This window comes from Lepidochelys kempii, chromosome 12, assembly GCF_965140265.1.
Source record: "Lepidochelys kempii isolate rLepKem1 chromosome 12, rLepKem1.hap2, whole genome shotgun sequence".
NCBI lineage: Eukaryota > Metazoa > Chordata > Testudines > Cheloniidae > Lepidochelys > Lepidochelys kempii.
Genome location: NC_133267.1, coordinates 40,079,208 through 40,105,601, shown reverse-complemented (window position 1 = coordinate 40,105,601; position 26,394 = coordinate 40,079,208). Strand labels below are relative to the sequence as shown.

Below are 26,394 nucleotides of genomic sequence, written 5' to 3'. Positions count from 1 at the left end.
CGCCGCATTCGGTCGCTTATCTCGGCCACCCCGAGGGCGAGGGATTTCCGCCCACGACAAGGTGGATCCTGCGGGATTGGCCCCACGCACGGCCCCCGCGGGGCAGCGGTTTGAGCTGGCGGGTGCTGTGGCCGGGGGGCGCCCACCGCGCGCTGGGCTCTGGCCCGCCTTGGACTCGGAGACCTGAGCCGACCCTTCCGCCCGCGGCTGAGTTCTCCCTCCCCGCAACCGGCTGGCGTGTCCTGCGTGGAGGGGCGTTCCGCTGAGCCCGCCCTCGCCCCTGTACAGCCCCTTCCTCCGGGTTACCAGCTGCCGCCGCGGGCCCGGAGCCTCCCTTCCGCCTGGGCGCTTCTGGAAAGGTGGACGGAGCCTTTTACCCGCCTGCCTCCGGACAGTCCGGACCCCTGACCGGGCCCCCGGGGTCTGTCCACGCCCTGAGGCAGGGACCAGCTCCCCGTGTTTGTCCGGGGTGCCCAGCACGCTCTTGCAAAGAACCAAAGGAGGGGGGTGGATTTAATAATAGTTTTTCGGATGGTCTTTGAACTAACAAAAAGCTTTTTGGTCTGGTGTGTGGGTACTGGGCTTCTTGTCCTGGCTCTGCTGCAGACTCCTGAACGTGGGCGAGTCCTTCCACGGATCCGTGCCTCGGTTTCCCCTCTTGCGGAACGGGGCTCCTGATCGGTCACTACCCAAGGGGGCGGAGGAGGGCTGCACGGATAAGCCCACGGGGGTCTGTGGGGTGCTCGGACACGGCCGCACGGTGCAGTCTGGGTAGCCGCCGCGGGCTCAGGGGAAAGGGAAGCCCCAGCCCCGCCGGTCGGGCGACCTAGACGGCTCCCCAGGGAAAGCCGGGGGGGGGCGGGTCCCCTGAGGGGCCAGCCCTGGCACAGCTCGGACCGGCCGGGCTCCGGACCGGCCGGGCTCCAGCCCGGCCGCTCAGCGCTAGCTGCCCCGCAAAGGTGCCCGGCGCTGCACAGACCAGCCCGGCCGCCACGAGCCCCCTCCCGGCCGGGCGAGCCTGGCGGGAGGCGTCACTGAGCATGCGCAGTAGCAGCATGGTCGCTGCTTGCAGCTGCGGCTCAGCCCCGGCCCCGGCCCCGCGGGCTCCGAGCGCAGAGGGGCCCGGCCCGGCCCCGGCCCGCCATGGCCGCCGGCGGGGACGGGGCGGTGAAGCCGCTGCAAAGCGCCATGAAGCTGGCGGCCGCGGCGATCGAGCTGGACACCGGGAACCGGCCGCGGGTGAGCGGGGCTGGGCGGCGCCCCCCGTGTCCCGCGCGTGGGCCCCGCTGTGTCCCGCGTGGGGGCGGCCTTGTGCCCAGCGCTGGCACGCGGCTGGGGGCGGCCTCGCGGGCCCTGGGGGGGCGGTGCTGGTCCACGGCCCCCCCGTGTCCGGGCTGGGGGGCGGGGCCCACGACACAGCGCGGGGCTCTTCCCACCCGTGATTGCACCGGGGGCTGGGCGGGGCTTTCCCTGCCGCCCGGGGGGGCGCCCGGGCCTGGTTGTGTTGGCAGCCGGGAGGGGCAGGGCAGGGCCCCAGGTTCCTACAACAGCCCTTAGCTGGTGACCTCTTGCTAGGCGGGGGGTGCAGAATTGCCAAGGCCTCTCCTGGGAGCAGACCCTGCGCCCAGGTCTGGGGCCTGCCCGGGCCTGCCCGTGGGCACTCGCTGTCCGGTCTCTGTGTTGGCCTGTACAGGGCGTGTGGATGGATGACAGGGTCTGCGTCTCCGCTTCTCTCGGGTGCCTGCTGCAGGACGCGGCGTGCTCCTAGCGCCGGGGGGCTGGTGTAAGACGTGACCACGCAAGGGGCTCTCGGAACCGGGGGGAGTGAACCCTTAGATTCCACAGTGCTGGCGCTGTACAGAACCCTGTGAGACTGGCGTGTGGGGACCCACCACCTCCCCCAGCCTTTCTCCCAAAAGAGGCCCCCCCTGCACTCTCTGGGTTCCTTTGATGCGCTTCAGCTGGGGGGTCGGCTGCACAGTGGGTCAGGCCTGCAGGTTCTGTGGCTCTGATTTCTGGGTGAATGGGTGGGCGGATGGTGCTTGGTACAGGTGAATTTAGTAGAACCAGCTGCTCCTGAGCCCCGCCTTCTCTGTCCCTTCTGGTCGATAGGAGGCCTACGTGGAGTACCTGAAGAGCATTAGCTACATTTCCCAGGCCCTGCTGGAGGAAGCAGCGAAAGGTACAAAACGGCTTTGCCTCTGGCTAAAACGCTGTTCTCTCCCATCCTCCGAAGGGTGGGTCACTGCCTAGTTACCCCCTTGGAGGCACTCGCCTGATATTTGGACGGAGCCTCCAGAGATTAAAAGCTGTAATGAGAACCCCCAGCCTGGGAGTCTGCTTCAGCAGGGGTGGGGCTCTGTGGTTTAACCCACAATTTAATGACTGTACAAGTGAGCTGTGTGAGTTCTGTACACCTCCCTAAAGAAATACAGCCAGGCTGGGACAGCTCTCTGGCACGGAGTAGCTGTCTCCACGCTCCAGTCACAGCTGCCTCATTCCTCCAGCCACCTGGAAGGTGGCCGGGATTGTGTGGGGGTGGGCAGCGGACGATGTACAGTCACGTGCCTGGCAGTGTTGCTCTCTACCCACATGCACGCAGCAGCATCCCTTGGTGGAAGGGAACTGCGGACCCTCAAGATTCCCACTAGCAAGCAGTGTCTAGCAAAACTTTCCAGCACTAACCACCAGACTTGCCACTTCCCTGGTGAAAAGCAGACACTGGACTGCTTTTCCTTCACTCTCCGAAGGCTTCACAGCCCTGAAACATTCATTTTCCTTCATGGCCTGACACCTGTCCCCTGGGCCCGCTGTGGAGTTCTGGGCTTTCAGGCAGGCCCTGTGTAGTGCAGCCGGTTTATGCACCGTCTGACTGCGTGTATGTGCCAAGGACTAAAGGAATGAGGAACAGCTTCACCTTGTTGGCTGCCTCTGTGCCGGAAACACAGATAATTTAGTTGGTGTTGGTCTTGGGATGATTTAGTTGGTGTTGGTCCTGCTTTGAGCAGGGGGTTGGACTAGATGACCTCCTGAGGTCTCTTCCATCCTTAATATTCTATGATTATATAACCATATTCAGTCTTCACATAGCCGCAGTCTGGACGAGTGGATCAGCAAATCCAGTAGAACCCCAGAGTAACAAACCCCTCGGGGATGGAGGCTAGCCGTGACTCTGAAATGTTTATAACTCTGAACAAAACATTATGGTGGTGGTTCCAAAAATTTACAACTGAACCTTGACTTAATACAGATTTGAAACTTTACTAGGCAGAAGAAGAATGCTGCTTTTAAATGAAAGAAGCACAGAAACAGTTTCCTTACCCTGTCAAATCTTTTTTTAAACTTTCCCTTTATTTTTAGTAGTTTCTGTTGAACACTATACTGTTCTGTACAGTGTTTGCTTTTATGTGCCTCTGCTATCTGACTCCATACGTCCAGTTCCAAGTGAGGGGTGTGGTTAACCGGTCATTTCGTAACTCTCAGGTTCCACTATACCTGCCGAGTCTGTCAGCAGAGCACTGGGGCACTCTGCAGCCAGGAAAGGGTGCGGCCTCCCTGGGTACCTCTTGCAGTTTGCTGGACCCAGAATCCTCTGGGGCCCTGTTTGGTGGCACTGGTGGGGGCCTCTGGAGGCCGCGCCACGTCGTGTGGAGGGTCCCAGCTTGGAAAGTCTCTTGCCTTAGAAGGCCCTGGAGACAGGCAGGCTGCAGTGCTCAGGGAACACTTCCCCTTGCGGCAGGCCCTGTGTCCCAGCTGGCCAAGGAGGGTGGGGCAGAGGACAAGCTCTCTCTGCCTGTTGGTTATAACACAAAGCAGCCCATGGGGAAAAGAGAGCTGATGCTGGTTGGAGGCCTGGGTGGGTCAAACTCGCTCCAGCACCTTCCTGTCTGGGAAAGGAAACCCACTGACCCCACCCCTTGCCTGTGCCAGGTGGGAGCGATGCCATGACACCCGACACCCCAAAGATGCTGAAGCTCGCTGAGCAGTGCTTGGAGCGAGCCAAGTCCAGCACCGCTGTGCTTGGTGAGTTGCCCCTGGCCTCAGGGTGGAGACGGGACATGGCCTGCTGGGCTGAGCTCTGGGGAAGGAGGTTGCTTGGGGCACAAAGCACCTGCCTGTCACCTCTGGGAGCTGGGGCCAGTCTCTCTCCGGCAGACACACGTGGTTGCAGAGCCACCACATGGGCTATTGACCCAGGGTGAATGGGATGGCCCAGGCTAGCCTGCTGGGCCCCCACCCCCAGGGAGAGTGGGTAGGTCTGCCAAGGTCAGGGGAGTGGCAGCAGGAGGTGGCTGACCTGGATCTGTAGTGGCGGAGGGAGAGGGTGGGTTTCATTGATTCTCCCCCTCCCCCCACAGCAGGAGTTGGGAGCCTTTGGAGGCAGAGTCCCCAGGGAGGGGAGACTGGTGCTGGCTTCCAGCAGGAATGCAGCATTGCCTGCTTTCCTTGCCTCTGGTGCTGACCCCAGAGACCCGGGAGGCAGCAGGGCAGCAAATCCCTGCCAGTGTCCTGTTCAGGTGCCCATTCTGGAGACCTCTGGGTGCACAAAGCAGCTGGGGCTGGCTTTCCTGGCCCTGCTGCTCCCAGGCACTCAGCAGCCCCGGCTTTTCCTGCCAGCCTTCACTACTTGTAGTAACTTCTAAACAAAACACCTGCTTTGACCCACATCTTCCCCCAACCCCAGGGAAGGTGAAGCCAGCAGCCCACGAGAGAGGCCCCAGCCCTGCTCCCATCTCTAGGCACCGCAGGGTCTTCTCAGATGAGGGGGGGAAGCTGTCTCCCTTCCTCCCCCCGGAGATCTTCCAGAAGCTGCAGATCACCAAAGCTCAGGGCACTAAAAAGTAAGTGAGGTGGAGCTGGGGAACGTTGCGTGGAATCTCCCCAGCCCTCCAGGGGCTGCAGGCTGTGGGGGCTGTGTGTGGGCGAAGAGCCATCTCTTCCCAGTGTAACCATGTGCCATAGTGCTGGCTTGGCCCAAGCAGGGAGGTCCGGTCCTCTCCTCTCCTCTCCTCTCCCTGTGTTCCTGCTTCAGGCTAGCAGGTGGCGGCTGCATAGCTCAGCCATTCCTGAGGCCAAGGAATTGGATGCTGCCTGCCGAGACCTCCAGGCCATGCCCGGGATGTCCCCAAAGAGCTCTGGGCTCCCCCAGTTTTGTGTCTTGCCTCCAAGGAGGATCTGGGTGCTGGTTTTCTAGCAGCCCCCCTCAGAGGTCAAGGCTCCCAGATATTCAGGCCTGAGGCAGCTTGGCAGGGGGAGTTCTTTGGTACATGCCATTCTGCCCACGCTGAGCCACCAGATTCCAGCTGCCTGCGTGGAGCCCGGCTGTGATGCTGAGGGGCAGGACCTCAGGCGGGGGCTTGGGAGATGGGGTTTCGTTCCATGAGCCCCTCCTGCCAGGGGAGTAGTTTCCTCCTTGGTGGAAGAGAACGTGGAGGTTCCCGGTGCAGGGTGCTGCTGCGCCAGGTGAGGAAGGGAAGAATTGTGTGGCCTTTGAGCCTGTCCAGGTTGGGTCAGAACATGGGTGAAGAGAGACCCGGGATTGTCTCATGCAGCAGTCTCTTGATCTGCTTTCAACTACCTGAAAGGGGGTTCCAAAGAGGATGGCTCTAGACTGTTCTCAATGGTAGCAGATGACAGAACGAGGAGTAATGGTCTCAAGTTGCAGTGGGGGAGGTTTAGATTGGATATTAGGAAAAACTTTTTCACTAAGAGGGTGGTGAAACACTGGAATGCGTTACCTAGGGAGGTGGTAGAATCTCCTTCCTTAGAGGTTTTTAAGGTCAGGCTTGACAAAGCCCTGGCTGGGATGATTTAACTGGGAATTGGTCCTGCTTCGAGCAGGGGGTTGGACTAGATGACCTTCTGGGGTCCCTTCCAACCCTGATATTCTATGATTCTATGATTCTGGGCAGGGCTGATCCAGGTCTCACGCTCAGTGCGGGGCCAGGGCAAGTAATTTCGCAGCTCTTGTGTCCTCCCAGGGAGCTCACCCCGCTGGAGGAGGCATCGCTGCAGAACCAGAAGCTGAGAGCTGCTTACGAGGCCCGGGTGGCACGGCTGAACCCCAGCCAGGCTGTGCAGAAGACTTCCCTGGCAAGTGGAGACCGCCTGGCGCGGGCAAGGAATGGTGGGGGAGGCTGGAGCCCAGCCAGGCTCCACAGGAAGCCTCCCAGCATGAAGCATGGAACAGGCAGTTCTTTCATGGCACATCCTCTGTGCTTTCCCCAGGGGCTTCCCCTAAGTGGAATGGGTACAAACGCCAGCCGGAGGCTCTGTGAGAGCAGAGTGCTGGGGCCCAGATCTCTGGTGTACCAGTCCCTGCTGCGTGGCAGCCAGGCTTCTCCAGCTGGGGCATCGGGAGAGCCACATTCAACAACATGGCTCTGGGTCAGTCTTAGCTGTGGGAGGGTGGGTGTGAGCTGCTGGAGAGCACAGCTGGGATGGCTGCTTCTTCAAGAAACCAGGCTCCCCAGTGCGGGGATGGCCCAGGGGGTTCCCCTGCCACCTACAATGCCCTGCTGTCAGAGTGCTGAAACGGGGGGGCTGCAAGGGGATCATGGATCAGCGGAGCCCAGACATAATGGGGGGTAAAACCAGAGGACATTCCCCCCACCCTCCCTGCCCCACCTGCTTTGGAATAGCCTGCAGTTGCTGCTGCCTCAGAGCATTCTGGGTAGTGGCATGTAAATGAGCTTGGTTTCCAAGTCGCTGCCACAGCCCCTTGGCCCTGAAGAGGGGCCTGCCCAGCCAGCTGCATGGCCCTGGGCCCTGTACCACCAGGTGCTCTTGTTTGCATGTCCTTACCCAGAGTGCCCTGCAACTCCCAGCCATCCAGGAGCTGCATCGGGCTCTGGGAGCATGTGCAAAAGTTTGGGCATTTCTGGGGTGCAGCCAGTTCCTTTCTGAGCACGCTGCATGTGACGGATGGCCCGGCCCATGCTCTATCCCCCTTCACTCGTGCGCAGGGCTGACGTTCCAACAAGGTAGCGGTCACAGCGGGCTTGAGGGAGTGCCAGTGAGGCCTGTCTTTGCCTTGCAGACGCTGACCCTTCAGCGGCAGATGATGGAGAACCTGGTGATTGCCAAAGCCCGGGAGGAGACGGTATCTTTCCCATCCTGCCCCGGCAGCAGCACGGCTCCCCAAGCACAGAGCCATGGTGCTATTTTATTATCGAGAACAGCAGGGGCAGGGGCACAGGCTCATGCTCTCTTCCAGGGAAGAGTTGGGTTAGCAGGTCTAGAGCGTTTGCTGCCTGGGGGGCAGGGGGAGGAGAAATTCATCTCCTGGCGCAGAGGGTCACCACCTGGTCTGACTCCCAGGGGAAAGGCTGGGAGATGGCGCCTCTTAGAGGTAAACCCAGCAGCACTAATGCCATAGTGAGATTGGATTGACTCTGCGAACGGCGGATCGAGCTGTTAAGCAGGAGGGGTGTCTGCAGTGTGTCCCAGCCAGGGCTGCTGGATTCCCCCGGGGCCCCCTCTCAGCCCGGTCACGGAGAAGCAGCCATGCCTCCCCGCTCTCCATGCAGGGCTGCACTATGGTGTCGGTGGGCCCCTGGCCCTGCCTCAAGGGGCTCCGGGTTCTGCCAGGCGCTGACTGCGGGGTGACGTTTGCTTTGATGGCCTCTGCTCACGCGCTCTGTTGAGCCCCCAGCCAGAGGCGTGTGCCTCTGAAGCTGGCTGTGCCAAGCTGCGCCTGGCCGGTAGGTTCGGGACTAGCCCTGCCCCTGTGCGTGGCAGCGGGTGGGTGGAGACACAACTGTGGAGCCTTGACTCGGCCGTGCCCCAGCTTCAGAGGAAGATGGAGGAGCGCAGGCTGCGGCTGCAGGAAGCTGCCAACAGGTGAGCAAGGCCGGGGTTTGGGGAAGGGCCCCTTGTCCAGGGGCCTTTCCCGGGGCGGGAGACCCAGCTGTGGTGGGTGAGGAACGGAAACAGCAAAGCTTCTGTTGGTTAAATGACCCCCCTGCTGGGGAGAACTCCCCCCCTCTGGCTCCCCTCAGCCAGCCCCAGGGACTCGGGGAGGAAAGGCTACTTGTTTGTGGCAGTGCTGGAGAGAGGGATTATGGGTATGCTCGTTTGCATGTCATTACCCCACGTGCTCGCCCATCTCGTAGCTCCCTCCAATGGGAGCAGGGCTCTGGGAGAGGGGTGAGAGTCTGCAGGGCTGCCTTCTGAGTCCTTCCCAGCGCTCTAGTCGAGGTCTCCAGCCCTGTCTCGTTTGGGTTCCCAGCTAGTGCCAGCTACTCCTGTGCCGTAGAGCGAGCAGAGCTGACGTAGAGTCAGAGATGCTCTTGCGTGTGCCCGCACACCCCCCCCACTTGTGCCTGTCCCCCTCCCAGCTCAAAGGTAGGCGACCATGCCGCTAACATACCTCTGGCCTGGCAGCGTATGCTGGTGCTCAGCCCCGGCTGGCGTTCAGGTCAGTTCCCAAACTTTTGGCCTGCTTGCAACATGCCACCTGTGACCTCCCTGTGCCCCTTTCCCTTCCTCGCTGAGAGCGCTGTTTGGGCCAGCCTTCGGGTGCAGCTCCGCGAGTGAGCAGCCCTGTTTCCAGACGCCTGTTCCAATTTGGATGGGTCCCTGCACCGTGGCCGGAGCTGGCTGGGCTCTTGAGGTGTCTGCTGTGGGTATTTCTAGAGTTGGCACCCTGCAGTCTGCCCACCTGGGCGGCACCCAGCCCTGGCTCCAGATGGAAAGGCAGCAGCGGGTCTCTCAGCCTGCCATGTGGTCTCTCTTGGGCAGGAGGTTCTCCAGCAACATCGCCCTCACCCCCGAGGAGCAGGAGCAGAGGGTGCTCTATGCTGCCATCCTGGAGTACGAGCAGGATCATGTGAGTACTGGTGCGGCAGGGCCCTGGGAAGTGGCTCTGGCCGGTCGCTGTCCCAGGAGCCGCTGGACCCTGAAGTGTGGGAGGCCGGCCTGCCTGCCTGCTGGCTCTCAAGCCGTCTGCCGGGGGCTGCCGGAAGGGGACAGGGAGCTGGGAGCTAGCCCCAGCGAGGCCAGGCTGTGGTGGGGGTTACAGAAAGTGCCCAGCCCCGATGCAGGCGTTCTGGTCTCCGTGGCCGTGGCGGCAGGAGAGGAGTGGCGCTGCGGCTTGGCTCCAGCAGTCGAGAGGGCACAGGCCCTCCCTGCTGTTTGACTGCGTCTGGGCAGCAGTGCCTTTCTGGCCAGGGCCAGCTCAGGAACCAGGAGGTACCGCGTGCTGGGGGGGCCGTGGCCTTGCTGAGAGGGGTGGGGAGCGCTGGGAGCTTTGCTGGGTGGGAGGGGTCAGTTGTCTTTTGGGTGGCCTTGTCCAGGGCTCCCCCGGTGGGAGCCGCAGCCTCAGCTGCTCTCTGCTGCTGTCCCCCTCCCAGGAGTGGCCAAAGCTCTGGAAAGCCAAGCTGAAGAAGAACCCGACAGATCTCTCTCTGGTGTCCGGCCTCATCTCCCACCTCCTCAGGTAGCGGCTAGGGGGAGAGCTGATGTGGGCCGAAGGGCCCCCTGCCCTCTCCCGGCCAGGGTGATGGGGGCTCTGTGCTGGGGGGTGCCGGCTGGCCCAGAACATGCCTGGGCTGGGTGCTGTGTCCTGCCGAGTTGCTCCTTGGCTCTCCCAGCCCCAGCAGAGGGGGCAGCTGCCCAGACAGTGACGGGGGGGCTTGCCTGGGGGTACAGCGCGCTTGGCCACAGAACTCCGCCCCTGGAGGGAGGCGCGGTGGGCTCCCGGTGAACCTGGCATGGGGCAGTGCTCCCAGCCACGTGGGTCAGCAGCTCCCGTTGTCCTGGCCGCCCGGTGCTTCCCAGGTGACAGCAGATCCCCATGGGACGGCCTCGAGCGCACCCCAGGTAAGGCCTGGCTCCTCTCCCCTCCCTGTCTTGAGCATCTGCCCTTTGCTTCCAGCTTCCCCGAGCACCCCATTCCCCAGCTGTTGACGAAGCTCCAGCATGCGATCTACAGCAGGCTCTACCCCATTGTGAGCCAGAACCTCGCTGACCTGAGCACCGCTTCCAGGGGCTTCTCCTCCCTCTCGCTGGATGCTGAGGGACTGTTAACCCCAGCACCTGGGGGCCGGAAACTGAGGTCCTCCCAGAGTCTGTACTGCATGGCCTCCGTCCAGGAGAACAAGGTGAACTTGCAACACAGCCTGTCCACGGCGCCCCTGAGCGAGGACCTGGCAACAGAGAGCAGCCTGCAGGAAGGGACGGCTGCCCGCCTGGCCGACAGAGAGAGCTCCTTTGAGGACCTGGAACGGTTCCTGGCAGCGCCCGAGAGCTGGCCCACTGGCCCCCCAGCGGAGCCCCAGGCCCCAGCTGAGAAGAAGGCCTCTCTGCAGGAGCAGCTGAAAGCCATCGTGAAGGACATTCACAACTCAGTGGGTGAGGGGCGTGTGGGGAGTGGTGGGAGGGGTCTGGGTATCCGAGGAGGGGAGTGCGGATTGTTCCAGGGCTTTGTCCTGGGGGAGGGAGAGTAATGCCACAGCCACGAGGACAGCCCAAAGTGCAGGCCCCGGTCAGTGTACCCTCGCGGTCAGTGCAGGCCCATCGCCCATAGACCTAACGGCCTGTGCTATGTCCCAACATGCAACGCTCTGCCCTGCTCCATGCTCAGGGCTGGAGCCTGTCGGGAGGGTGAGGACGTTGGAAATCTGCTCCAAGGGTGGCCTGCCTGTGCCCCCGCTGTGGGGCTCCTCCTTGGTTCTCAGCTGGACAGAGTCCCCTTCGGACGCTCCGCAGAGGGTGGCATGGGCTGCCCGGCCCTCCTCCACATGGGGCGTGGAGGAGGCCCAGCGAGTGAGGCAGTTGTACAGGGCTCTCCTAGCGTCTCTGGCACCTGCGGTGGTGGGCTCCTGGGAGCCGCTGCTGTCATGCTGGTAGGACTGGGAGCCAGAAAACCGCCTCCTTGGTCCGCTCTGACGCGTTTGCTTCCTGCTCCCCTGCCCCTGCCCTTCCCAGGTCGGATTGTTGCAGGCTCCTGGATCTATCCTGGGCAGGGCAAGTGGCACGGTGTTGCTTCTCCGTGACGAACGCATGCAGACGCAGCGTGCATTGCCGGGGGCCCCGCCCCACTCGCCCTGTCAGCGCCTTCAGGACAGCGATGGCTTGGTGGTCCATGGCCAGCCTCTTTCCCCGTACTGCGGCCTGAGCTCCCTTTCCCAGGGTCCCAGCAGTGCTTGGAGATCCTGACCCAGCATGCTGCCTGTAACACTTCCTCCCCAGACAGGCTGCTCTCCCTGGCCCTGCTGGCTTTTGAGGGCCTGAACACTGCCTCCTCCAAGGACCAGTGCCTGGCGCGCATTGAGGAAGCCTTCTTCTCGCCTCTCTGGGCCCCCCTGCTAGCCCTCTACAGGTACCGCAGCTCCCCTGCTCTCCGGCCTTGCCCAGGGCTCTGCCGGCCTGGGGCACTGGGATGGCAGAGAGTGCGGGGCATGGAAAGGGATGCTCATTGTGGGAGTCAAGGCCCAAGGCTTTACCCACCTGCGAGGTGTCTGCTGGGGAGAGTCCAGTTCTCCAGACCGAATACTCGGGGCTTGTGCCGCTCCACATGCAGAGACGTGGAAAGGCCAGTGGTGGCTCTGGTGGGGCTGCTGATCCCTTTCCCACGGACAGCGTCCGTTGCTGCAGGGAGCAGGTGGCCGGCCGTGGGGTTTGAACCCGTCTCCGTGCATCGACATGGAGCGCGGCGCGCGGGGCCCAGTGCTCCTGGCAGGCGTTGCGCCTGTATCCAGGGTCAGGTTGGCTGCAGTCTCTTCCCTCCCTGTCTGAATTCAGAGCAGCCCGCAGGCTCCTAGCGGTACCAGGGCAGCCCTTGGCTGGGCAGAGGTCAGATGCGCCTGGTTTTCTAGCCCATGCCTGTTAATCCCTGGCTCCCGTGTGAGTGGGGCAGTCAGCGTGTGTGTGGCCTCCGCTGCGGGCCCCAGGGAAGGCAGTGCCATTGTGGGGCCTGGCTGGTGTGGGGAGGCACCAGGCTAGTGTAGGGCAGGAAGAACCCAACACGTAGGCTCCCCAGCCCCATGGCCGGGAAGTTCCCAGCAGGGCACGTGGGCGGGATTTAGCAGGACTCTGGGAAGAGAGCATCCTGCCGTGCTCTCCACCTCCTCTCTGCTCTGCACCCTGCAGGAGGGTCTACCAGGCCCGGGAGGTGGCCCTGTCCAGGAGCATGGAGCGCCACAGGAACATGCCCCCTTCGGAAATAGGAGTCTCCGCTAACCTCTTCCCCCAGGACAGCAAGGGCCACACCGCAGGTTCCTACCCTTACAGCACGGCGGTGCAGGAGCTGGGGCTGATCCTTCTGGAGAGCTGCCCGCAGAGGAAGCTGGAGTGCATTGGTGAGGTTCGCTCTTTCTCTGGGGTGCAGGCGGGGGCACCTGTCTAGTGGGACTCATGCCGCTCGCTGGGAGGAGCGGAGAGCTGTTTGGTTACACGATATCGGCTGCTCCTCATTTCTGTCTGCAAAATGACCCTCAAAGAAACAAGAAAGACGTGGACTCCTTCCCTAGTGGTGACCCCTGTGGCAGCAATGGCTGGAGTTGCCACAGGGATGGTAGAGAGGAGACCCGTGTTCAGTTCCTTGCTCTGCCACAGATTCTCCACATCTCTGCCATGGGGGTAATGGCACAGGGAGGGGAGGGGAAATCCGTTTGAGGTTGCCAGGTGCTCGGATGCTGGTGCCATCGAAGTACTTAGGAGAGTCCGGGAACGAGCTGTGATGGCGACCGGGCCAGCCCGCACGGTGGGGAGCAGGAGGGGAAGTTACCGTGAGACAGTGTGTGTGAAGACTTGGGCTCTCGAGACCCCATACAGTAGCCGTCCTCTCTTCGCCAGGGTTGGGAAGAGATGTGGGCAGCTGATCGATCGAACCCTGGTGCAAATGCAAAGGGCGGGTAGATACCTGGATCCCAGGGTCTGCTCTTGGCCCCAGCATGGCCCAAGGAAGCTGCTTTGCCATCCCCACTTCCTGCTGCAGTACAAGCCTGGGGGGCCTTTGGATGCAGGCAGCCCCCCTGCCCCCTTCCCCCGTGCATGTTGTCACTAAAGCTCTGTGGTTTGCAACTTGCAGTACGAGCCCTTCGTGTCATCTGCGAGTGTGCCGAGGAGTACTGCACTGCCCGGGAAAGCTGGCCCCAGCCCGGGTCCGCAGCCATGTGAGTACAGCCTGGCTCCCAGGGGGACACACCAGAGATGGACACATGGTAGTAGGGCATTGAGCCCAGCTGGAGGGGAAGGCGGGGGGCGGCAGGGCAGTAGAATCTAGCATCAATGGAGAGGAGTTGGGGGGCAGCTGCAACACTTGAGCACGCCCAGTCCAAGCCCCAGAGCTCTGTGCACCCCCAGGGCTGGAGGAGCCTGGTGGGTTCACACCAGACACTCCTCCAACAAGTGACGAGCCCAGGCCCCTGCCTGCAGGAGATAGCTGTTGGTGAGCTGCTTTGGGGGTGTTACTCTCTTCTGGGCCGGCCTGGGGGTTGCTGCTCCCTTGCTGCCGGGCTAACCTGATTCTGTGGCCCACTGCCCCGTTGGAGGGCAGGTTCCCTGTGGCTCAGTCTTGTCTCTGGGCTGCACCGGGACTGCTCTGTGTGAAGTCAGATCCTGCCTGTCAGCCAGGCGTCCGTGGTCTAGCTGCAGCTTTAGCAGGGCTGGGCCTTGACGGATAGTTTCCGGCAGCGCCTCCCGCCCCACGCGGCTTCTCCTGCTGATCCCAGGCAGAGCGAGGAGCTCGGTCTGTGGCAGGGACTCACTGGGGCCAGGGCTGGCAATTAGCGAGCTTTGAATCTGTCACTTGGACTTAGCCAGCCAGCGGGAGACAGGGAGTGAGAGCAGGGATCTGAGTCCCAGCAAGGCGCGGACGTGGGGACCAGCGGCTCACTCCAGTTGTAGCTCTCGGGAGGAGGAGGGCGCCAGGTCTGTCAAAGGCATTGAAACGGAAGGAGGGAGACAGGCTGTGACTCGGCTGCCTTGTTCGAGAGGGGCGGGGAGGGGGGGAGGCAGGAATAGCTGCAGCTTCTGCTCCGAGTTTGGACTGGGACCTCTCCCCATGAAGTGAGGGGGAGCGAGGAACGCCAGGCTGAGGTGCCGGCTGTGCGGGGCTGAACCCACCCGCTGCAGCACCCAGAGGTGGGGAGGAGACTCCCTGCACTTACTGCTGGGCTGTTTTCCCTCCTTAGTTCGCTGGTCGTGTAAAACGTGCACCAGCCAGTGTCGCTCTCAGCCGCTGCCCTGCTGCGGCTTGGCCCGGCTGGTCCTGCTCTGTGCTGCCTCACCCGTCCCCAGCTCCCTCTGGCCATCCCCAGCCCGTGTTCCTGTTCGGCTCCGCTTGCCAGGCTGTCACCGTTGTGTGGGCCCACCGGGAAGTGCTGCCCTCGGAAAGCTGGCAGCCTGCTGGCGTGTGGCACAGACCACCCTGCCCAGCGACGGCTCTGTCCCTTTCCGCTCCCCGCTGTGAGAGCAGCCAGCAGAGAGGCGTCGGGCTGGAAGGGAGCTGGAGAGGTTATCTAGGCCAGCCTACCACGCTGAGGCAGGGCCACACGTCCCTAAACCTTCCCAGACAGGTGTTTGTCCAGCCTGTGCTTAAAAAGCTGGCCCTCCAGTTTCAGTGGGGAGAGGAAAAGCCAGCTTTCCAGCCCCCTGTGCTGCACATGAGCAAGGGCCCTCTGGGGCGAGGGTCCCCCTCGGCAGAGTCCGCAGAGCAGGGTCCTGGCACTGCTGCTGGGAGGGGGAGAGTCTCCTGCTGTGGGGTACCCCGGGATGCATTTAAACCTCTGCCCCTGGGGACGGCTGGAATGTAACCCTTGCTGTGTGGGGCTGCGGGACCTGGAAGCTGAACTCCTCGAGTCAGCAAAATGCGCAGTGGGCTCTGGGCTTCGTTTTCAATCCCACAGAGATGAATAGAACGGATGTTCAGACACCTCCCCGCGAGCTCCTGAGGCTGGGCCAAACGGCAGAGACCTGCTGTAACTTGAGGGCCTGCGGCCTCCCCTGCTTGCCCCCACAGCTCTTCAGGAAGTAGCAGAAGTGAGAGACAGGCCAGGCCTGGTTCTCAGCTGCACTGGGCTGGGGACTGCACATGGAAACGCCCAGGGCCAGCTAGGCGAGGCAGCAGGGAGCTCTGCAAAGCAGCCAGGCGTGTGCGCCCTGAGCCCAGCTGGTAGGGTGACCAGACGTCCCGATAAAACGGTTGGATATTGCGGCTTTGGCTTCGTCAACTCCGGCTGTGTTTGTTTCTGTTTTGCTTCCCCCACGTGTCCCGATATTTTCTTCTCTTCATCTGGTCACCCTACCAGCCGGCCCAAAGCTTCTCGTCCAAGCCGTCATGGCCGTGCTGCATCCTTTCCCAGGGCAGCCGGTAGGTGGCACCCTCCTGCTTCATGTTGCAGCTTCTGCCTTCACACCCACACCCCCTTTCCCGTGGTACAAAACCCTGGCGGCTGATACCGCAGGAGACCCTTCCTGCTGGGCTGTGGTTGCTGGAGCCCTGGGCAGCTGCCTTGCCCCTCTCATTCCCCGTGTTCCACCCTATGCCTGTGGTTGCTGTCCATCCTGGCTTCTTGGGGGATCCTCCTGCGTCCGTCGTCTTAGGAGACGAATGATCCTGAAGCCCCTTCAGGGGCCTGCGTGCATCGTCGTGCTGCGCTGAGCTGGCCCGGTGCTGTGGGGCAAGGAGTTCGTTTTCCCTGCCTGTGCCTTTCTTCTGGTTTCACGCCCCCCCCCCCCCCCTCCCCAGGCCTCTCTGCTACAGTCACACCTGGTTCCAGCCCTCCGTGTTCCCCCACGGCCTGGTTCTGGCCCTCCGTGTCCTCACAGCTAGCTGGTGTTGGCTCTGACCCTGGAGGCTGTTCTGTGTCTCCTGCTGGCTCTGGCTGTTGGGCTCCCTGATGGAAGCTGGCAGGGCTCCTCCCCAGGATGGCTTGTCAGTGACCGATCCTGATTATTGCTGCCCGTGCCCAGCAGGACCCAGGGACCCTAGCCAGGGTGATCAGCTTTTGCTGTTCATTAATCCCTTGTTGGCTGGGGATGTCTGCCCCCCTGAACCCCCAGCACTGTACATTGGGCGGTGCTCCTGCCCCTCCCCCCCGGGCCCTGCACTGTAGCCTCTAGGAGCTGGGAGACTCACTGTGGGGCTTGCAAACCCCCCCCCACTCGCCCCCCGCTCTCCGCAAGACTCCCAGGGCTGCAGGTAAGGCCTGGGCTCGCTCTGCCCTGCCCCGGCTCGGCTCCCTTCCAGCTCAGTGTTTGGGGTAGGGGCAGTGAAGGCTGCCTGGGGGGACGAGCAAATCCCTGCCCAGGGCTGGCGTCCGCATCTGAGAGCGGGCGTCCGTGCTTGTCGGAGAGTCTCTGAACGGGAGAGCCGCAGGTGTCAGCATACGCTTGCTAGGTGTGCTCTGCCCAGCCCCTTGTCCGGCCGGCAGCACTTCCTGCCATTCCAGCCCTGGGTCCCCTCTCCTCTTGGCCAGCGCCCCTCAGTCCTGCCCTGCTGCCCCATGAGCGCCCGCATGGTGCCATTCCAGCCCTGCAGCATCTAGTCCTAGGCCCTGCCCATACCTGTGCTCCCAAGTCAGGTGCAGTGACCCCTCTTCGGCCAGTCCCAGACACTCCCCCTCTACAAAGGGGTGAAGTTCAGAGCCATCCCTTTTCCCTTGGCCACTTAACTCCAGTTGAAGTTTTTGCACCAGTGGAGAGGGGTTTTTGAAGTGCAGTTTGAAAGCAGGAGCGTTCCCTGTTCCCGTGTCACACTGACTCACCGTCCCGGGGTGGCGTACAGCAGAGCGGTGAGTGCTGGGGGGAATGGAGTCTGCTGGCAGTTACCCACGGCATGTGTCACTGCTGCCAGCCAAGCCCTGGTGATTCACGAAGCCGGGGCCTTCACACCTAGTGAGCATGCCAGCTGCACCTGCGGCATTCACCACAGATCAGCCACTGTCCGGCCTGACAGGAACCGATGGTTCAACGTAATTACAGCTGCCCAGTATCTGCAGGGACGCCCCTTGTGGTCTTGCTGCTTAGCCCTCGCTAACCTGGGTACTGACTGCTGCTTTAAAGTGACAGGCATGGGCTGCACTGGGAAGGGGCCCTTTGGCCCAGCTGATCTGTGCTCTCCAAGCATCCCCTCTGTCCAGTGGGGCTGGAACCGTGTGTACAGTGCGGGTCCTGAGAGCCATTGAACCAGACGAAACCCTGGATATGATGGAAACCACATCAAGCCAGGGGTGCAGCCGTCCCCCTCGTTCCAGCACCTACGCCTCTGTCCTGCCTGCTCGGGTTTCTGCTGGGCTCCTTTCTGCCCCTGCGTTCTGAGTCTCTGCTGGCGATGCCGCATGGAACAGAAAACCCGGCTGGTGTGGTTTCCGGCCGGGCTGGCAGTGTTGGTGCTTGGGGAGGCTGAATCTCGTGTTGTCCTTCTCTGGCCCCTCCCTCCTGGGGATTGCAAAGCACTTGGCAACCCAGCGCCTCTCGCAGCACCTCTGGGAGGAAGGTAAATAGTCTCCCCAGATAGGGAAAATGAGGCACGGAGAAGGTGGTGACGTCCTGCAGTCACACAGAGGGCTGTTGGCAGAGGCCGGCACAGAACCCAGGCCTCTGCCGGGCCACGCTGCTCCCGTCCTTCACTTCTGAAGTCAGTGCTCTGGGTCTGGATCTCCTGTGGGAAAATCCTGTTACCCATTAGAGTTGGTAAGTTACCTTCCCTGTCCTGCTGCCCCTTGGCCAGGCTCCCCTCTCCTGACGGTGACCAACTGCAGCACACAGGCTCCCAGCAGGCCCCCTGCTTCACCTGGAAATGCCTTGTTCGCTGATGATCCGCCTGCAGTCGATGGCAAAGGCACTGTGGCAAACCCTCCGCCAGCCGGAGAAGGACCTGCCGGGGTGGGGGGGTGTCAGCTCCTTTGGGAGACTAACTTGATGCTGACCTGCGACCTGTGCCCCCTACAGTGGTGCCGACGACCTCTTGCCCATCCTGTCCTACGTGGTGCTGAAGAGTGACCTCCCCCAGCTGGTCGCAGAGTGTGCGGCGCTGGAGGAGTTTATCCACGAAGGGTAGGGACGGGAAGGGGGGATGGGGTGGGAATTCCTCCTGCTGCCTCGGTTCCTTTGGCACTGCTGGCTCTGTGCGCCACCCATTCCGGACTAAATAAAGCCGACTCTGCGTTTCCGGGGAGTTAAAGCCCTGGCTGCTCTGTGCCCCATCCCAGTAGGTGATAGGCCAGTGAGTGGGTGAGCTGGCCCTCTTCCTGTGGCAGCTGGGAAAGGGCTGGCACCGGAGCGGGGGTGGGTGGAGAGTGCTGATATGGGAAGGTTATGGTCTTTGGGAACCTTGCAGCAGATACTTCCTGCCCTTCCCCAACTCCACTCCTTCAGCCGGGACGCTAACCAGAGCAGGGCACCACCCACAATTCCCCTCTCCTGCGCTGCTTTGCCTTTCCCTTGGTGCTTATTCCCAGCAAGGCCCCTGGAGATTTGCTGTAGGCTTCACCACCCGTTGGATCCCCCAGTGTCCCGTTCCCAGCAGCAGCCACTGCCTGGTGCTAAGAACTGGGGAGCAGAGCCATATTGTGTGTTTGGGGCCAGTGGCCTCTTCTCCCTGGGCAGTGATGACAGCCTATCACCCCTCTCGAGCACCCTTCCAGCTACGCTCTAAGGGACCCGGCCGTTCAGCTATGTCGCAATCGCTTCCCTCCGGCAGGGGGGCAGAACCCATCACAACACAGGACCAGATCTAGCTCTCGCCTGCCCTTCAATGTGAAGCTGCAGGGAGAACTGAGACATAGGGACTGGGCTGGGTGCTGGGGCCACGTTGCTGTGGGAAGAGCTGTCCTGGAACCGCAGCTTCCATCCTGTGAATATTTCACCTTTCGGAGAAAGTGCTGGTTCCAGATTGGAGCGAGGTGCTGGGTGTGAGATTCTCTGCGGGACAGACCCATCCAAATAGAGTCTGGTTTGGAAGCACCAAAATGGAGCTTTTCAGAGATTTCTGTCCCTGGCTCCGTGGCCCGTATGCTGTGCTCCCTCGGGAGCTGCCGCAGAGCCAGGAGCATGGGGAGGAAGGGAGCCTGGGCAGGTGGGCTGCCTTCATGGCGTCCGCAGAAAGCTGGCTGTTGGAATGGAATTTCCTGCAGAATGTTTTGGTTCCATGAAATTGGCACTTTCCAGTGGGTAACTTTGCACCAGCTCTAGCCAGGGGCTCTTTAGTGGCAGCTCCCAGCACAGGCTTTGTGCTCCGTCCAGGCTCTGGTTCCTTTCCCACAGCATCCGCTGGTGCTGGGTACTCGACAGCATCTCGTCCTGCAACACCCAGGTGTTCCTTCACCTTGCAGTGCCCTGCGCTTCCTTCTTAGCCTGAGATTTGAGTGCCTAGAACCTCAAATTGCTTAGACTGCGTCTCTGCTGCCCGGGCTCCCTAGGCCGAGCCTGCCCCAGGGCACAGCTACGGTGCCCTTGTGGGTAAGGCACTGGGCTGGGACTCAGCAGATGTGGGTGCAGTTCTGACCCCTGCCACAGACTCTTAGGTGACCACGGGTGAGTGCCATAACCCTCAGGGCCTCCATTCCCCACCTGTAGTGCAGGGAGCCCTGTAAGTACTGGAGAAAGTACACCCTAAGCCCATCGGTCCCCCTTCCTCCTAGAAGAGTGGTGACCTGCCTCCTACGTAGGCTTCAGCGCTGCTCCAGTTTGGGAGCCGCCCCTGCTGGCACCACTGAAGAGGGGAGTCTCCGAAGTCTGGGAGGCTGGACCTGCCCTGCCACCTTGCAGCTGCGCTGAGTGGTTTGGGGAGCTGCTTGTGTGGGTGAGGCTCCCTCCAACTGCGCATCCCCTCAGGAATCCCCATGGCGAGGAGAGAGGAGCAGTGACCCTGCCCGTGCCAGTCGCAAAGGAAGCGCACTCCAGAGGCTTTAGAGACCCCTGTAGAAATATGGCAAACTCTGTGCAAACCACCCCCTACTCCCCGTTCACGCCTGCTTTCCACGGCTGAGCTGAGCCAGCAGTCTGCTGCCGCGCCCTGATGTGTAACATGTCTGAGCAAGGCATGAGTGTCTGGGCAAGGTGGGCAGCCCGACTGCAGCTGGCAGGGCCCAGCTGAGCCCTGATGGTACAGGCCAGGCAGCTGAGACAAGCATGGGGCAGCCTGGGATGTATTTGAGAGGGAACTCAGCAGAGGAGGTGGCTGGTCCCCGCCCTAGAGCTGCTGCTGGAAGAGTCCTTCTGCACTGCTGCTTTCACAGGGCTGAGACCTGACGTCTGTGCCACCCCTGCGAATCCCCCTCCCCCTTCTACCTGCAGATCAGATTTTCAATCCCTCCCCTGCAGCTCTGTTCCCTGCATGCTGAGATCCCGGAGGGCCCCAATTGGGCCATGTCCTTGGTGGGGAGTGGCAGGGGGACCCCAGGCCCCAAGGAGTTAACAGTGCTTTCTCAGCATGGCAGGGGAGGGAGGGAACCACGCTGTTGGTGGCCCCAGGAAAGCAGAGCAGGGGATTTCTGTATGCAGCGTGTCCTCCTCACTCCTTTGCACGTCCCACTGCCCAGGCACTGAGCGATAACCCAGCAGGCTCTGGCTCTGCACGGTCAGGGTTCCAGGCAGGCCGCCTCGCCACGGCAGAAGCTCTTGCCTGTTCCTACTGAGCCATCCTTGTGATCCTGTTGGCTCCAGTCAAACCGGCTCCTCGGGACAGGGCCTTGCAATTAAAGGGGCTGCAGAATAGAGGGGCTTTAATCTCTCTGATGCTCTCACCGGTCCCCCCGGTCCTTTGGCAGCAGCTGTTGGGCTTGTCATGTGCAGAAGGGGTTGGGAAGAGCAGGCCCTGGCAGTCGAAGGGGGAATTGGTGGGCTCAGAGGACACAGCTCGGAAGGATGTGGGGCACTGACCCCTGGCAGGGCTGCATCCAAAGGTGGCTGAAGATGCCTCCTTGGGAGTGTTCCAGCGATGTGCCCCCACTGAGCCATTTGGGATTCAGGGTTCCCATCCTTCCAGAACCCTCTGACTTCGCAGGATTCCCTGTGGGCGGGAAGAGGCCTGGCCCTTCCGTGGGGAGCGCTCTACTCTCAGGGAGAATTTATTTAAATCATCGATTTTAATCATGATTTGTATCTGTACTTTTAGTTATTTTCCTAAAGAAAGGTTGATTCTCATTGGTTGGTAACCATTGAAACATGCTGATTTGCAATTAAATATAGCCTTTATGCTAAATTTGGTACTGCTTTTTGCTAATCAGGAGAATGCACTGTATGTAGAAACATTTATCTAAGCACTTATGTAGCTTAACTTGCATTCATTGAGATTTTTCATTGTTAGGAAATGGTGAGTGATACATTTCTGATTTACTGGATGATTAATATTTTACTTGTGATTTGTGTCCAGTTCTGTTTGGATAGAAATTCAAATTCAATTAAAAATCCAATTACAAAACCTGCATTTAAATTTTTTAAAATTTAGTAGAACTTCCATAACCGTTCTGGAGACATAAGAAAAGTTATTTGAAAAGTTGATCAAACCATGTTTTGCATTTCACACTAACTGATTTGATACACAAAGGAAGTATTGTCTGCAGCTAGTAAACTGAAGAGATTGTTTCCTTCTAGGATGATAGAACTAGTAGATCGCATCCTCTCACACCTGCTATTTTTCAGAGAACGGAAGAGGAAAACAAGCTTTCCTGCTTTTTCAATCCCGGCTGGTTTCTTAACTTTGAATGAGCTAGTCACTGAACTGAACGAGTTGAATAAACTGACATAAACACAATATTCTCTCTGCATCTGCAGAAGAAGCTGCTGCTGTCAAAAGCTGGTTTAGCCCTTCCACAAAGTCAGGCTCCAGGAGCTTAGCCAGGGACTTCCTCCAGTTCAGGGCTTTGACTTTCTTTAAAACTGGGCAGCAGACACGTATTGCTTCATATTCCATTTAATGTAAATGATTGTAACAGATGATAATAACTGGAGGCCTTAACATAGGTTGTCGATTTCAGATTTAATTTTAAATGGGTTTATTTTTCAAACAGAACCCTGTATTTGCTGTATCCCCTGCTTGGCTGTTAACCCAGAGCACTCGCCACCGGGATAGTGTGGAGGCCAGCGGTCTGGGAAAGAGAGGGGAGGGCTAAGCTTACCCTCTGCGGTGGCCTTGGACAAGTTGCTGCCTCTGTGCCCATGGGTGGGACGGGGTGATCGCTCTGGGGCATGGCGAGTGCATGCCGTGGAGGCTTAGTGCTCGCAGTGGAAAGGGGTCAGAGCTGTGCCTGCAGGACCAGGTGGGTGGTGCGTGCCCCACTAGGAGATGGGGTGGGGCTCTCTCCAAGGTGGGTCATGCTACTGATTGAAATCCCTTCCTGCGGCTTTTGGGGTGCCCTGATCTCTCTTGTTTCCATGCCAGGTACCTCATCGGCGAGGAGGGTTACTGCCTGACGTCCCTGCAGAGTGCTCTGTCCTATGTGGAGTCCTTGCACGGGGGAGTCCTGGTGAAGTAATGAGGCTTTGCATCCGCCTGCTGAGCAGATGGGCCCTGCCCTGATCACTCAAACCCCTCCTCGGCTGGGAGATGCAATGGACACATGTCTTCCAGAGACGCGACATGGGGCCAAGGGGCCCGACTTGAAGAGGAAGGACCAGACATTCCCCCCTTCCCTACCCCCCTTGTCCTGCCTGCTGTGAAGGGTAGGGCATGTTCTGTGCAATGTTTTGGGGTGGCAGTGGACCCGGGGTTGCTGCTTGGGTTGCTCTGCACCCGTCATGCTAACTGTAACCACTACAGAGCGAGAGGAGAACGGCCCACGGGCTGCTGACGGGATTCGACCGGTAACTGCTGCTGCTCGGGCCTGTATTGATGCTTTTTAGGAGCCTCTTTGCTGCTTTTGTGCAGGGCTTCCTCCAGCCTCCCCCTGGAGCACAGAGTACAGGGGCGGGGAGGGGGCCTGCAGGGGGCAGTTACTGTCCCAGGGTCCCATCCCCCAAGTGGGGAGCTCTCGGCCCGGACAGCTGCCCTTGCTGAATCTAGGGAGGGCTTTGAGCTGAGCACAGGGTCTCCTTGGGGGCCACCAGACCTGGCCCGTTTTGTAGCCTCCAGCAGCTGCCTGGCCAGAGTGAGTGTTGGCTGTTGGTGAGGGAAGGCCTGGGACAGGTCCCAGCTCTGTGACCCCCTCGGCTCGAAATTTGCTCTTCTGCCTGTTCGTGCCCTGTGCGGCCACTGCAGGGTCCCTGGGTGCTGCCTGGAGCCAGCTACTTCCTGGGTGCTGCAGCGTCCAGCCTGGGCGGTTTCGTCCTCAGTCTAAGGGACATTGCCACCGTGGTGCCGGCACCAAGCTCCTCGCGGCTGCAGCGGTAGGGTCTGCTCACCCGCCCCCTGGGCTGCACCCGCGTTTGAACTGTGTATTTAATGTGTGAGAGAGAGAGAGCGAGCGAGCGGTTGTGACACCCCACAGCTCAGCTGCTGCCCGAGGAGCCCTCTGGGGCCCGTACTGGAGTCCGATTCCTCCTGGACGCGCCAGCCGAGGCAGAGCTAGCGTCTGTGCACACCGATCGGCCGTGGAGCCTGAGGCTAGTGTGTGTCGGGGGTGGGGGGCAGCATGTTCCAGCCCCTAGAGGAGAGTTGGGCAGAACCCCTGTGTGTGTTCTCCGTGCACGGCTGCTCAGTTCTGACCAGTCAGCGGCTTGAGGGGCAAGGATATGGCACCGCTACCCCCCAGGCTGGGGAGTGCTGTGTCCATGGAGAGCTAGGGCTGCAGGGCAGCGATTTCCCCTGCCTCAGATGCTGGGCTCGTTTTGGCTGGAGCTTTAAATGCTACTGATCACAGGGCAAAATCCCTGCTGATGAAAAACTACTGGATTTTCTGGAGTTACTTGAGATCCTCCCTGAGGCGGGCGGCTGAGCTGGCCATGGTGCCTGTGAATGGGGAGGTGAGTGGAGAACCTGGTGTGTCACCCAGGAGCAGTGTCGGACGGTCCGTGCCATGCCAGCCCCCTTCTGGCTCCCCTTCAGGGAGATTGGAGGCAGGGTGGTGGCACCGCCTGGCTGCGCCTCTACATAGGAGCCGGAGGGGGGACATGACACTGCTTCTGGGAGCTGCTTGAGGTAAGCGCCACCCACAGCCTGCACCCTTGACCCCCTTCCGTGACCCAACCCCCTGTCCCAGCCTGGAGCCCCCTCCTGCACCCCAAACTCATTTCTGGCCCTACCCCAGCACCCACACCCCCAGCTGGATCCTGCACCCAACCCCCAATTTTGTGAGCATTCATGGCCCGCCATACAATTTCCATACCCAGATGTGGCCCTTGGGCCAAAAAGTTTGTCCACCCCTGGTATATGGAGACCTTGGCCTGCTTCACACCATGGCAAACACCACTGAAAATCCTTCTGACCTTGTGTTACAGAGACAAGACAAGGAAAAGCAGATAAAGCCTTGCCCTGGAAAGTGTTAACAACATCCCCTGTTTGCTGTCCCTGGAGAGCTTTTAGCTGCCAGAGCTGGGGAAAGGAGTGAGCTGAGCTGGGTGCAGCCCTCCTTGCTGCTGTTCCTGTTCTGTTTCTTAAGGAGACAAGACCAGACGAGCATGCACAAGGGGAGGGGAAGGAACAGCAAAGAGACAATGCAACTTCTGTCTCCCATGCTGACTTCTGATAACCTCGCTGGTGGGAACACATTGGTATGGCATACAGGCTGCACAGCTCCGGCAAACTCGTTCCAGCATCAGGCTGGGCGGGGCACTGCTTGTAGCTGCCTCTGGGCTCCCAGTGGTGTGGCAGAATATACAGTCTGGGTCAGCTAAGCCAGGCTGAGGGGAAAGGAGAGAGAGGAAAGAGAAGAAATAAGGTGGGGAAGCAAAAGGACCCCAGTGGGCGGGGGTGGGCAGGAGATGAATGCTCACGTCCCAGGTGGGGGTTGACCTGGCCCAGGCTTTGACGTTATCTGGGTCCCTGTCTCTGGCCTGGCCTGGTCAGGGTGTCTCTCTGGATTAGTTTGACAAATGCCCGGGATCCCAGGAGACGGGGTGGCAGCCGTGATGGTGAAGCTCGTTTAGGTTGATAATTTTTCTCCCCAATGTGTCTTTAAGGAGCCCCAGGAGGTGGTGGACAGCATAGCCCATCCCCTCATTATTCTGTCTGCCAGTTGGGCCGAGTTTCCTACACACCAATTTTGGTTCCCTGATTTCTGGTTCCACGTGTCTCGTTCACCAGGCATGATCTTAACATGATCCTTGAGTTACAGCAATAGGCCTCTTGGTTAGACTGACTCGGCCCTTCTGTCTCCCATTGCGCCTTTTCCCACCACCACCTGTTCTAGGTGATTGTGAGAGCTTAGAACTCGTGCACTTGTCACAGCTGAGCTCACCGTGTGGGTCCAGTTACCCCAGCGGGGGCCGATCTGCTTCACTCCAGGAATCCGCTCCGCAGCTCCTGGGGCCTGGACTCCCAGGTGCTCACATGAGAGCGTCTGAGCCATGATCACCCCCCTCCCCGCCCCCAAGTGTGTCTTGGGAGCCATCTTGTTCCAATCACTGGGCTGGCTGGTAGGACTGGCGCAGCTGTTTCCCTTCATAGAGCCCTGGGCTTCTTGGGCGGGGGGAGAGCTGGGGCCACGCTCAGTCAGCTGGGGCCTTTGCACCATGCTCAGCTGGAGCAATGGCTGACCTGTGCTCCTCTGGCAGCTTCCCTATGTGGGAAGGCAGGAAACAATGGGAGCTGCCTGACGCCCTCTTGCATGCAGGGGGAACCTCCACCCAGCATGGTGTTTGGGCTGCCGCAAGAGATTTCTTCTGTTTCGAAGCCACCTGCTCTAGCCATTGAAGGCTGAGCAGGTGGCTGGTTGGGGGCTAGGCTGTGTGTGCAGCAGGGTGTTTTCTGTCCCTGCCATTCACTGCTCCACTCTCTCTCTCTTTCAAGGCTGCTTTGTTTTACTGTAGCATCTTCCTGCGGTGGAGGGATTGTAGCGTAATAAATGTGGTTGCTCCCCCCTGGTGTGTCTGGGCTGGTTCCTCTCGCCTGGGTTCCAGGGCGTGAAATCAGAAGTGAGGAGGGAGCTGCAGCCCCAGCTCCATCCTGACTGACCCTTGGGAGCTGCCCTGGAGAAGCAAAGGATGGAGTGGGCCTGGGAAGCTAAAGCCCCTGTCCCCCTTTAGCTGTGGTGTTGGTGGGGCAGTTGTGGAAGCTCGTGGTCCTGTAGCAAGAGGACGTGGCAGGCTCTGGGCACTCAGGCTGGTACCCCGTTCCCTTTAGCAGCCGCCCTGGGTGGCGGAAGAGACGCCTGCAGCTGCATGACCCAGGGAGAGGAGGGGGCGCTCGCTTGCCAGGTGCAGGCAGAGGTGTGTTGAGAACTCCCTGGGAGAGATGGGACAAGAGCGTCCCTGTCTTGGCAGCGGTGGGAGGACCGAGCTCGTGGCGGGGCTGGGCATGGGGAGGCGAAGCTGCCGCCTGTCTCTGATGGTGAGCAGCGAAGCCTTGGG

The 26,394-nt window shown here is 60.6% G+C and overlaps 1 protein-coding gene across 8 annotated transcripts; it reads left to right on the top strand.

Moving 5' to 3' along the window:
- The first annotated feature begins 4 nt into the window (after window positions 1–4).
- Window positions 5–25,905, top strand: VPS9D1 (VPS9 domain containing 1). 8 transcript variants are annotated; one of them, XM_073308278.1, is made up of 15 exons: window positions 5–359; window positions 2,113–2,182; window positions 3,931–4,023; window positions 4,685–4,841; window positions 5,982–6,093; window positions 7,040–7,102; window positions 7,790–7,842; window positions 8,638–8,830; window positions 9,354–9,439; window positions 9,878–10,353; window positions 11,194–11,323; window positions 12,094–12,302; window positions 13,034–13,118; window positions 17,899–18,003; window positions 22,331–25,905. In XM_073308278.1, exons 3-15 carry the CDS (start codon window positions 3,945–3,947, stop codon window positions 22,422–22,424), a joined length of 1,842 nt encoding a protein of 613 aa, XP_073164379.1. In that variant the 5' UTR covers window positions 5–359; window positions 2,113–2,182; window positions 3,931–3,944; the 3' UTR covers window positions 22,425–25,905. The 8 variants fall into 8 exon arrangements, with proteins under 8 accessions (XP_073164379.1, XP_073164375.1, XP_073164373.1 ...); XM_073308276.1 differs by lacking the exon at window positions 5–359 and adding an exon at window positions 1,049–1,239 and having other exon boundaries at window positions 8,743–8,830; XM_073308273.1 differs by lacking the exon at window positions 5–359 and adding an exon at window positions 1,049–1,239.
- Window positions 25,906–26,394: the final 489 nt, after the last annotated feature.